We start from the raw sequence: 12,534 nt of genomic DNA on the forward strand, positions 1-12,534 counted from the left end.
AAGACAGTACTGTGCAGCCGTCTTCCTCGACCTGGCCAAGGCTATCGACTCTGTCAATCACCGTATTCTTATTGGCAGACTCAATCGCCTTGGTTTCTCAAATGACTGCCTCACCTGGTTCACCAACTACTTCGCAGATAGAGTTCAGTGTGGAAAATTGGAGGGCCTGTTGTCCGGTCCTCTGGCAGTCTCTATGGGGGTACCACAGGGTTAAATTCTCGGGCCGACTCTTTTCTCTGTATATATCAACGATATCGCTCTTGCTGCGGGTGATTCCCTGATCCACCTCTACGCAGACGACACCATTCTGTATACATCTGACCCTTTTTTGGACACTGTGTTAACTAACATCCAAAAGAGCTTCAATGCCATACAACACTCCTCCCGTGGCCTCCAACTGCTCTTAAACGCTAGCAAAACCAAATGCATGCTTTTCAACCGTTCGCTGCCCGCACCCGCCTGCCCGACTAGCATCACTACTCTGGAGAGTTCTGACCTACAATACGTGGACAACTACAAATACCTAGGTGTCTGGCTAGACTGTAAACTCTCCTTCCAGACTTATATCAAACATCTCCAATCTAAAATGAAATCTAGAATCGGCTTTCTATTTCGCAACAAAGCCTCCTTCACTCACGCCGCCAAACTTACCCTAGTAAAACTGACTATCATACCGATCCTCGACTTTGGCGATGTCATCTACAAAATAGCTTCAAATACTCTACTCAGCAAATTGGATGCAGTTCTATCACAGTGCCATCCGTTTTGTTACCAAAGCGCCTTATACCACCCACCACAGCTACCTGTATGCTCTAGTCGGCTGGCCCTCGCTACATGTTCGTTGCCAGACCCACTGGCTCCAGGTCATCTACAAGTCTATGCTAGGTAAAGCTCCGCCTTATCTCAGTTCACTGGTCATGATAACAACACCCACCTGTAGCACGCGCTCCAGCAGGTATAGCTCACTGGTCATCCCCAAAGCCAACACCTCCGTTGGCCGCCTTTCCTTCCAGTTCACTGCTGCCAGTGACTGGAACGAATTGTAAAAATCGCTGAAGCTGGAGACTTACATTTCCCTCACTAACTTTAAACATCAGCTATCTGAGCAGCTAACCAATCGCTGCAGCTGTACATAGTTAATCTGTAAATAGCCCACCCAATCTACTTACCTCATCCCCATATTGTTTTTATTTACTTTGCTGCTCTTTTGCACACCAATATCACTACTTACACATCATCATCTGCTCATCTATCACTCCAGTGTTAATCTGCTAAATTGTAATTACTTTGCTACTATGGCCACTTATTGCCATACCTCATCATGCCATTTGTACACACTGACTGTGCACTTGTTTATTCCATGTAACTCTGTGTTGTTGTTTCTGTCGCACTGCTTTGCTTTATCTTGGCCAGGTCGCAGTTGTAAATGAGAACTTGTTCTCAACTACATTTACATTACATTTAAGTCATTTAGCAGACGCTCTTATCCAGAGCGACTTACAAATTGGTGCGTTCACCTTAAGACATCCAGTGGAACAGCCACTTTACAATAGTGCATCTAAATCTTTTAAGGGGGGGTGAGAAGGATTACTTTATCCTATCCTAGGTATTCCTAGGTATAACTAGCTTACCTGATTAAATAAAGGTGAAATATTTATTTTATTTTTTATTATCTTACGGTTCTGACTTGGTGTACAGGGAGAATACTGTAAGAACGGCCCAAGTTCTGAATTCTTTGGCTCTACATTTCAAAAGTGCTGAACAAATAGTTATGTTGATTACATCTGTCTTAGCTCACTCATTAATGTCTTATCCGCTTATCGTTCCCTTATGCCATAGTTTGTACATATCAATTGTCAGTAGAAACCACATTTGTTTAAACAAGTCAGCCATATCAGCTATGTTTTTTAAAAAGGCAGTAAATTAGGCTGAATTAACTGTTTCGCTGCCAGACAAGGCATAGCTGATAGGCAGGTGTAGCGGTGGTAAGGATTCACTCCATGTTCCTGAAAGGAAGGCTCTGCTATTGGAACAGCTTCATGTAGGCCCTAACAGTTTTTGTGGCACCGTTTGTTAACCATTATAGTGGAATTAATGTATTGTTTATGTTGTCTTGTGTTGTGTAGTGGCTTTGCTGGCATGCATCAAAAACATTTTTGGGGAGTTTGCCACACCAAGATTTACATGCTAAAATCGCCACTGAGCCTACTGTCCAAACTCCAGCCACTTGCATTGCTGATCCTGAGCATTATCATTGCAATTTCAGTCATGCAATATCAATACTATACTACATATCATCATGTTTACTTCTGGTGTAATGGTGATGGGTATTTACCATGGAGAATGATTGAGGCTTCTAGTGGCCAAAAGGTCATATTATTAACATAGGCAGCGCTATGGAGCTCGGCAGCTTGTAGTCCTCAAAAACAGAAATGAGTTGCCCCAGATTCCTTGAGCCATTTCTATTGGGAAAAATGAATGGGGAAAGGATAAGGTTTTGTAATAAATGCCGAAAATAAGGTTAACACAAGCTTTGAAGATCAGAGATCTTGTACTTTTTGTTCTATGAAATAATATCAGTCAGTTAACATGACCTTTATGAATTATGAAGCCTTTTATGTGCTTTAAGTGTGTTTTTGATTACATAAATGCTTCAAAATTCACAAAAAGTGCCGTTAGCTGATGAAAATGACCTCATAGAACAAAACCACAGACCTTATTTTCGGCATTTATACAAAAATCCTCCAAAACTCCATTAATTTTCCCATAGGCTTTGTCCAACTAACCATGGCGGAGTTAATGCCTACAAGAAGACACATTACTATTATTTAACTAGGCAAGTCAATTAACAACAAATTCTTATTTACAATGACAGCCTAGGGGTTAACTTCCTTGTTCAAGGGTAGATAGACAGATTTTTACTATGTCAGCTCGGTGATTCGATCTGGCAACCTTTCGGTTACTGGCCCAATGCTCTAACCACTAGGCTACCTGCCACCCCCTATCTCTCTCTAATGTAGTCAACTGGGTGGGTCTTCCAACTTCACTTGCTGATCCCACCTGGTGACCCTGTTGGAGTCATGTTCAACCAGATCATCAGGAGGGATAAGTCAACCATGAAGAAAAAATTCACTATTTCAAAATGTAGATTGCCTCAATGGTGCTGCCCATGCTGTCAGAGACGCTATAACTGCACAGATACAAAGACGAGTCCTCTATCTATCTCTATGGTATTTATTGCAGTCCCCCTGAAGTCCCTTGGCCCTACACAACTTTATTGTCAAATTTGCATAGGAAATATGTATTTTTGCTGTCTTATGTTATTTCCCAACACCCGGGGCTATGAAACAGTTAATTAAAACAGAACAAATAACTGAAAGCTCTCTCTCTGGCCTCTCTGGGATTGTCCTCTCCTCATAATAGAACAGCAAACATTATCTGTGTGCATCTGTTTGTTTGAATCTCACTGTCTGATTTGATGTTATGCAACATTCTCTCTCTCTCTTTCTCGCTCACTCAACTGTGTCTCTGTCTCTCAACTGTCTCTTTCTCTCAACTGTGTCTCTCTCTCTCAACTGTGTCTCTCTCAGCTGTGTCTGCAGAGGTTTATCATAGTTTCTCAGAAAGGCTGATGCTCATTTTGCTGCCTCTACATTTACAAAAGGAAGTGAGACATGCCTTGGGGGTATTGTTGTCGGTCTCTGAGCCTTGCTTTTTAAAGTTTGTGTGCATTAAAGAAAGCACCTGGCTGAGTTTAATGGAAGTTCTGTCTTAAACAGCAGGAAAAAAAGGGGCCCCTTCTTTTTGTATCAAAGATTTTGCAAGTGTTCTGTCTAAAGTGTGTGTGTGCTTGTGCATGCATGGATGTGTCAGGGTGTGTGCATGTATTGGCATACATACAGTTGAAGTCAGAAGTTTACATACACCTTAACCATATACATTTAAACTCCGTTTTTTCTTTTTACAATTCCTGACATTTAATCCTAGTAAAAATTCCCTGTCTTAGGTCAGTTAGGATCACCACTTTATTTTAAGAATGTGAAATGTCAGAATAATAGTAGAGAGAATTCAGATTTTATTTCTTTCATCACATTCCCAGTGGGTCAGAAGTTTACATACACTCAATTAGTATTTGGTAGCATTGCCTTTAAATTGTATAACTTGGGTCAAATGTTTCGGTTAGCATTCCACATGCTTCCCACACTAAGTTGGGGGAATTTTGGCCCATTCCACCTGACAGAGCTGGTGTAACTGAGTCACAGGCCTCATTTGTAGGCCTCATTGCTCGCGCACACTTTCTCAGTTCTGCCCACAAATTTTATATTGGATTGAGGTCAGGGCTTTGTGATGGCCACTCCAATACCTTGACTTTGCTGTCCTTAAGCCATTTTGCCACAACTTCGGAAGTATGCTTGGGGTCATTGTCCATTTGAAAGACCCATTTGCGGCCAAGCTTTAACTTCCTGACGGATGTCTTGAGATTTTGCTTCAATATTTCCACATAATTTTCCATCCTCATGATGCCATCTATTTTGGGAAGTGCACCAGACCCTAATGCAGCAAAGCACCCCCACAACATGATGCTGTCACCCCCGTGCTTCACGGTTGTGATGGTGTTCTTCGGCTTGCAAGCCTCCTGTAATACCCGGGATGTAGTGGAGGAAGAAGTCAGACGCAGGAAACAGAGAGTTCAGAGTAGCGATACTTCTTTATTCACCACACAGGTGAAAACGACACCACTCAAACAAATGCCCCAAAACACAGGGGAACTAAACAGTCCCGAACAACACACGTACATGCAACACCGTGACTTACAGGCGTGCACAAGAGAACACATAAAACAATCCCGCACACCCAGCAGGCAGGCCGGCTGGATAATAAAGCCCAACCAATTAACCTAACTTAACACAGGTGTAACTTATAAACAGACAAGGGGGAGGAAAAAGGATCAGTGGCAGCTAGTAGGCCGGTGACGACGACCGCCACCCGAACAGGAAGGGGAGCCACCTTCGGTAGGAGTCGTGACACCTCCCCCTTTTTCCTCCAAACATAATGATGGTCATTATGGCCAAACAGTTCTATTTTTGTTTAATCACACCAGAGGACATTTCTCCAAAAAGTACGATCTTTGTCCCCATGTGCAGTTGCAAACCGTAGTCTGGTTTTTTTAAGGCGGTTTTGGAGCAGTGGCTTCTTCCTTGCTGAGCAGCGTTTCAGGTTATGTTGACATAGGACTTGTTTTACTGTGGATATAGATACTTTCTACTTGTTTCCTCCAGCATCTTCACAAGGTCCTTTGCTATTGTTCTGGGATTGATTTTTAGGAGACAGAACGCGTCTCCTTCCTAAGCGGTATGACGGCTGTGTGGTCCCATGGTGTTTATACTTGCGTACTATTGTTTGTACAGATGGACGGGGTACCTTCAGGCGTTTGGAAATTACTCCTAAGGATGAACCAGACTTGTGGAGGTCTACAATTTTTTGGCTGATTTCTTTTGATTTTCCCATGATGTTAAGCAAAGAGGCACTGAGTTTGAAGGTAGGCCTTGAAATACATCCACAGGTACACCTCCAATTGATTCAAATGATGTCAATTAGCCTATCAGAAGCTTCTAAAGCCATGACATAATTTTCTGGAATTTTCCAAGCTGTTTAAAGCCACAGTCAACTTAGTTTATGTAAACTTCTGACCCATTGGAATTGTGATACAGTGAATTATAAGTGAAATAATCTGTCTGTAAACAATTGTTGGAAAAATTACTTGTGTCATGCACAAAGTAGATGTCCTAACCGACTTGCCAAAACTATAGTTTGTTAACAAGAAATTTGAGAAGGGGTTGAAAAACAAGTTTTAATGACTGCAACCTAAATGTATGTAAATGTCCGACTTCAACTGTACATACACCTGATGTGTGTGATTTGGTTCAGTTGTAGGCCTACCCAGTAACTCCAGACATGAAAATTATATTGAACTACAACTTACTTTTAACAGAAGTCTTCCTGTAGGAGACAGAAAGAAAAAGGATAGCTGTTGAGAATCAGACAGCAGTGCAGCTCCGCAGCAATTGCACAATACTCCCCACACTGGGGATGGTAACAGTCAGCACTCGGGGATCTCTACACAAGACTACATCAGAGAAACCCATAACGGCTGCATGGTTTTTATTTACAAGATGCAGTATGTACAAAAGTTCATAGAAGAAAAAAAAAACATTCATTGAAGACCAACAGACAAACAAACAAATATTCACATTCCACTGCATTGTAAACATCATATGAATTTGATCAGAAATATTGAACAATAATTTATGTGCTGTAGCTTGCTCAATATAAAACACTTGTTAGTGTTTAGTTAGCTTGCGTAGAATATGGCTTTTTATACATATGGCTATGTTGTAACGGTTTCTTATAATTATAATAATAGAACTCTGGTGTGCAGACAGTAAATTAAAAGGTTATTATTCTATACATAATCTTGACTGCAGTTGTACTTTCAGTGCAACAATTACATGTGCATGACAGTCACTTGAATGACAAAGCTTACTGTATTAGAACTGCTAGAATGGACAGATTGAGAAGAAAAAGCCAACCAGTGCTCCAAAACACATTGCAAAAAGAAAAGGATGTATTCTTTCAAAAACAGGGAATCTTATTTATTTTATTTCTTGCATTTTGTGTGCGCCATTGAAGAGATCCACTTCAGTAACTATAGCAACCGCTCTACAGTAGCATCCAGGGCAGTCCACATAACATGAGGCTCCAATGTAAGCTGTCATTGTAAATAAGAATTTGTTCTTAATTGACTTGCCTAGTTAAATAAAGATTAAAAAAAACAAAGACCCAGAAAGAACTAATAGGAGCCCACCTTTGGATGTTGGGCTCCTATTGGTTGGTGGAGGTGTGTTTAACCTCATCTCTGTTTCCCCTTCATTCTCCCTGTGTTGCATGTGAACTGCTCGTGTGGTTAATGACCTCACTTTTTTCCTTTCCAGAGCTGCCCTTTCTTCCTCCCCAGCAGGAGAGGCCAGAGTGGGGAAGGGACAAGTGTCCACCGGGGTCGAGCACCCCAGCTCCAGCCATTTGGAGAAAACAGATGAAGTGAAGTTGAGAAGTTTCTCTGGAGAGGAGGAGACCGAGGGAAGAACTGAAGGGTCAGGATCCTCAAATCTCTGTGAGAGAGGGATGTGATAAGGGAGGAGAGGAAAGGGGGATAAGGGAGGAGAGGAGTTGTTATTAAACAAACATACAGTGCAAGCACTGTCATTGATTGATAGCCAGTTCTCTGGGGAGTTAACCTGTGATATACATTGCGTACATTATAGGTGACCTGAACAGGAAAACTATGCACTGGTTATAGCATAGTCAAGCCACATGGTCAGGAAAAAAAAATGTTATTCTCCCCTGTTTTAGCCCTTTTCTGTCATTTATTTACTATAACAACAAGGCATCTTTATAGTGTTTTATTGCATTTGCAGGGGCACAGTTATGTTTTATTTTTACAGTACTTAGTCCAACATGTTTAAGGCTGCTGTGTCCGTCTCTTTTGAGTACATGCTGCTACTTGTTCACCCCACTGGCAACCTACAGTACACTCTCTTATCCAAAACAGTTCATATAGACTACTAGTCATAGCCTCGGAAAGTAGTTTGGGGAAGACAGTTTTGCCGGCAATACAGACAGCTATATTGTTTCGCTAATACTTGACTAGTAAAGGACCAATGCATTACTTTAGTAGGGGGGTGCTGCAGCACCCATACTTCCCGCGACAATGACTAGAGTATGTCCACGACATTGTAAAGTTATACCTACCCCTTTTGTCATACCCCTGCCATCCAGGGCTTGTATAAGGTTGGAGATGAATTGGAAGCTATGGTGCTCTGGCCACAGCTGGCCGCGGAGCTGGAGCCAGGAGTCAGAGAGAACAGTCGCAGCTCGGAACACACAACACTGGAGGGGCAGCAAGGCAGAAGCAGGATTTTAGACACAGAGCTTACGCTGATGATTTGAATAGACGGAGCACAACACAGAGCTGATCATCATTGTGCTAATCAGAGGTTATTGATTATCCTGCCCAGTAACGCTGACAACAACACACATTTAGACTTTAGAGTACTGGAACCAGTGGAGGCAGCCGAGGGGAGGATAGCTCATAATAATGTTTGGAAGGGAGCGAATGGCATTGCGTCAAACACATGGAAAACCAGTGTTTGATACTGTATATTTGATACCATCCCGGTCCTCCCGCATTGCTCAACAGAGAATCAGAATGAAGGATTTAATGATAGACATAGCAAATACACTAAGTGTGATGTTTGTATAAAACACGAGAATAAATCATTTACTAAAATGGTGTCATTTAATCAATAGATGGTGCCTCACCGGATCAGTGTTGCACAGCAGGTTGACATTGTAGTGGTGGGAAATCCAATAGTCTTTAGGGAACACCTTACGCTTGGAGGAAAAAACTGGTTCAGGAATCACAGTATTCACAAGAGTATTTATGCCAATAGACAAAACATCAAATTGATAAAACATGTAATCACTAGGAAGTGAACGCATATTTGTTTAAACCACTGTCATTACTCAGGGTGCATGCAGGTACAAAAGGATAGCCACAACGTTCAACTCACAAATCCAGCGTGGTCTGAGTTAAGGGTGGTTTGAAGATTCTTGACAACCTCCCTCAAAAAGTCATCACATCCACTACCTTGGACTGTCAATATTGATAGCAACAGTAAAACTGTGTGAGAGAGATCGAAGTAGAGAGAGAGAGAGAGATCGAAGTAGAGAGAGAGAGAGAGAGAGAGAGAGAGAGAGAGAGATGCAGCAGGTTAATGGATGGAACATTTCTGTGTCCTGCCCATGTGGTTAATGAGAAACATCATGACTTCATGTTAACTTGCGAAAATTAACAACAAACCTAAATTACAGAACCACTATATGAATTACAGCACAATGGTAATGTGGTCAAATTAATCAAACAAATACAAATCCACGAATCAATCAATTAACTTTAGCATATTCTGAATTGATGTAATCACTGAATTCCTCTTACCTGATCGTGACATCCTTTTTATCTTCATGAGAAAGGCCACTTCTCCATGTCTGTGGTTGAAAGCATGCAATACGCAGATCAAATAAGTCCTTTGGTCTGACTAGGCAAAGTTTCCTCAGCGGTTCCTTCAAGTGTGTGACACAGAGAGAGAGAGAGAGAGAGAGCTCTGAGTCTTTTCTTTTTCCCTCTACTGTTGAGACTCCAGCTTAGTTGACCTGTCTTTTAGAATTCCTCCTTTTGTCTCCCGGGTACTTTCCAAATCTTTTCACCCCCTTCTCTCTCTCACGCAATCTGCACTGCGCTCTCACTTTGGATTTTCCGACCTCTCAGCCTGTCAAACTGCAGCCTTTCCCTTTCCTTCTCTTTCCCTGTTGACCCAGTATATTACAGACCTCACTCTCTGCTCACCCTTTAAATTGGCTAATGGACAGAGTGGGGGAAACAGACCCGCTATCTCTCTCTCTCTCGCCCTCTGGGCAGTCTGTCTGTGTGAGCTCAGACAGAGGCTAGCCTGAAAGTGAAAGTGCTTGATATCTGCTCCCTGTAAATCTCTCAGCCCCTCCCACCACCAGTCATTTCACGTCCCTATTGACTGACCAAGCCCCTCTCCCTCTTAATTCAATGAAATTAAATTCAATGGGCTTTATTGGCATGGGAAACAAATGTTTACATTGTCAAAGCAAGTGAAATAGATAAACAAAAGTGAAATAAAAAATACAAAATAAACAGTAAACATTACACTCACAAAAATTCCTCTCTCTCACTTTCTCTCTCCCTCTCTCTGCCCCCCCACCCCCAATCCAAACGAGGCCTCAGAAGGCTTAAGTCATGCCATATGTTTTCAATCCACCTCCCACACCCATGAGCTTGTGTGCATGCCTCCTTGTCTCCAGTGAGCCAGTTAGTAATACTCATCCTGTTGAGTCACCACACAGAGGGAATCTCATACATCAACAATCTTGTATTTTTTTAGGCTAAAAAGATTGCAACACTGACTGACTTACGCTGCAAGTCATTCAAGTGTGCAAAGTCAATAATAATCATGACAGTGAAGCTGATGTTCCTTCTCAAAAATAAAAAATAAATGAATAACAAAAAATGACAGTTGATTTGAAGTGGAAAAGTTTAGTATCCTAGTTTGGAGGCTTAGATACTTCCTCACATTTTGATAGCACTTTAGTTTGTGGTACACTCGTTTATTATTTCAAGTGCTACTCAGATATTTTTGTTATGACAAACTACTATTGAGAAAGTGAGTGGGGATCAGAAGTAGATCAATTAGTACATTGTCATGTTCAGGTTTTACGAAGTCATTGTTGTAGTACTACTTCTTGTGTCACTTCCATTTTGAACATGGGCCAAGAGAAACAGTGAATGTTCTAGAGGTCCAAAGGGAAAAGGAAGACAGAGTTCTGCAGTCCAACAGACCAACATTCTTCAGCCTCCCAGAGGCACCATCAGTCCTAACTCTTTTCACCTTGGTCCTCTGCATATGGCAGTAAGATGATCTCAGGTCAGTTTAGCATATTCTTCCTTTATGGTTCAGAAGTGGGAAGGATAAGATGGTCCAAGATCTGTGTCTAAGAGCTTCTACCCAGAGTGTATATACAGTGCCCTCTGTAATTATTGAGACAGCGAAACATTTTTAAAAATTATTTTGGTTCTGTACTCCAGCACTTTGGATTTGAAATTATACAATGACTATGAGGTTAAACTGCAGTCTGGCAGCTTTAATTTGAAGGTATTTTCCTCCATATTGGGTGAACAGTTCAGAAAATACAGCACTTTTTGTACATAGTCCCTTCATTTTAGGGGACCAAAAGCATTGGGACAAATTCACTTATATGTGTATTAAAGTAGTCAAAAGTGCAGTATTTGGCCCCATATTCCTAGCACGCAATGATTACATCAAGCTTGTGACTTGGAGTCACTTTTATTGTAAATAAGAATATAACATGTTTCTAAACACTTCTACATTAATGTGGATGCTACCATGATTACGGATAGTCCTGAATTAATTGTAAATAATGATGGACAAAGTTAGACTCAAAAATATCATACCCCCCCAAAATACTAACCTCCCATGTTATGTAATGGTGAGAGGTTAGCATCTCTTGGGGGTATGATATAAAATGCTAACCTCCCATGTTATTGTAATGGTGAGAGGTTAGCATGTCTTGGGGGTATGATATAAAATGCTAACCTCCCATGTTATTGTATAGGTGAGAGGTTAGCATCTCTTGGGGGTATGATATAAAATGCTAACCTCCCATGTTATTGTAATGGTGAGAGGTTAGCATGTCTTGGGGGTATGATATAAAATGCTAACCTCCCATGTTATTGTAATGGTGAGAGGTTAGCATGTCTTGGGGGTGTGATATAAAATACTAACCTCCCATGTTATTGTAATGGTGAGAGGTTAGCATGTCTTGGGGGTATGATATAAAATGCTAACCTCCCATGTTATTGTAATGGTGAGAGGTTAGCATCTCTTGGGGGTATGATATAAAATGCTAACCTCCCATGTTATTGTAACGGTGAGAGGTTAGCATATATTCGGGGTATGATATTTCTGCATCTGTAACTTTGTTTTACTGTCTACCCTACTATATTATAAGACCTAACGTTCCACCAGCGGGCTGTCCTACAGTTTACAATATCAAATCAATGGTCATGTGTAACCAACTGTATTCCTTTGTGCTGTGTTGGAAACACCCTTTAAGTAAGTATGATTCACTGGTACATACCATTCATAAAAAAATAAATAAAAAACAAGCTCTCAAATTTCTCCCACTATTTTTAAGAACTATGATATAAGTAGAAATACACACAAAAATGTATGTTTTAATATGCAGTAATTTGCACAATCATTATATACAGTACCTGTCAAAAGTTTGGACCCCTACTAATTTCAGGTGTTTTTCTTTATTTTTACTATTTTCTACATTGTCAAATAACACTGAAGACATCAAAACTATGAAATAACACGTATGGAATCATGTAGTAACCAAAAAAAGTGTTAAACAAATCAAAATATATTTTATATTTGAGATTCTTCAAAGTAGCCACCCTTTGCTTTAATGGCAGCTTTGCACACATACTCTTGGCATTCTCTCAACTGACTTCTTGAGGTTGTCACCTGGAATGCATTTAAATTAACAGGTGTACATTGTTAAAAGTTAATTTATGGAATTTCTTTCCTTCTTAATGCGTTTGAGCCAATCAGTTGTGTTGTGACAAGTTAGGGGTGGTACTTGGTAAAATACTAAGTCCATATTATGGCAAGAACAACTCAAATAATCAAAGAGAAATTACAGTCCATCATTACTTTAAAACATGAAGGTCAGTCAATCCGGGAAAATGTCAATAACTTTGAAAGTTTCTTCAAGTGCAGTCGCAAAAACGATCAAGCGCTATAGCTCTCATTGGCAACTAACTTCACCTCAGATTGCACCTCACAGTTCAAGTAACAGACACAT

The 12,534-nt window shown here is 40.8% G+C and overlaps 1 protein-coding gene across 1 annotated transcript; it reads right to left on the minus strand.

Moving 5' to 3' along the window:
- Positions 1-6,145: 6,145 nt before the first annotated feature.
- Positions 6,146-9,581, minus strand: zgc:174888 (uncharacterized protein LOC558116 homolog). The gene is made up of 5 exons (XM_065006513.1): positions 9,056-9,581; positions 8,631-8,740; positions 8,380-8,451; positions 7,810-7,947; positions 6,146-7,307 (listed from the first exon to the last, which is right to left on the minus strand). Exons 1-5 carry the CDS (start codon positions 9,081-9,083, stop codon positions 6,813-6,815), a joined length of 843 nt encoding a protein of 280 aa, XP_064862585.1. The 5' UTR covers positions 9,084-9,581; the 3' UTR covers positions 6,146-6,812.
- Between the last annotated feature and the right edge of the window lie 2,953 nt (positions 9,582-12,534).

The sequence above is a fragment of the Oncorhynchus nerka genome, linkage group LG3, assembly GCF_034236695.1.
Source record: "Oncorhynchus nerka isolate Pitt River linkage group LG3, Oner_Uvic_2.0, whole genome shotgun sequence".
Classification (NCBI taxonomy): Eukaryota; Metazoa; Chordata; class Actinopteri; order Salmoniformes; family Salmonidae; genus Oncorhynchus; species Oncorhynchus nerka.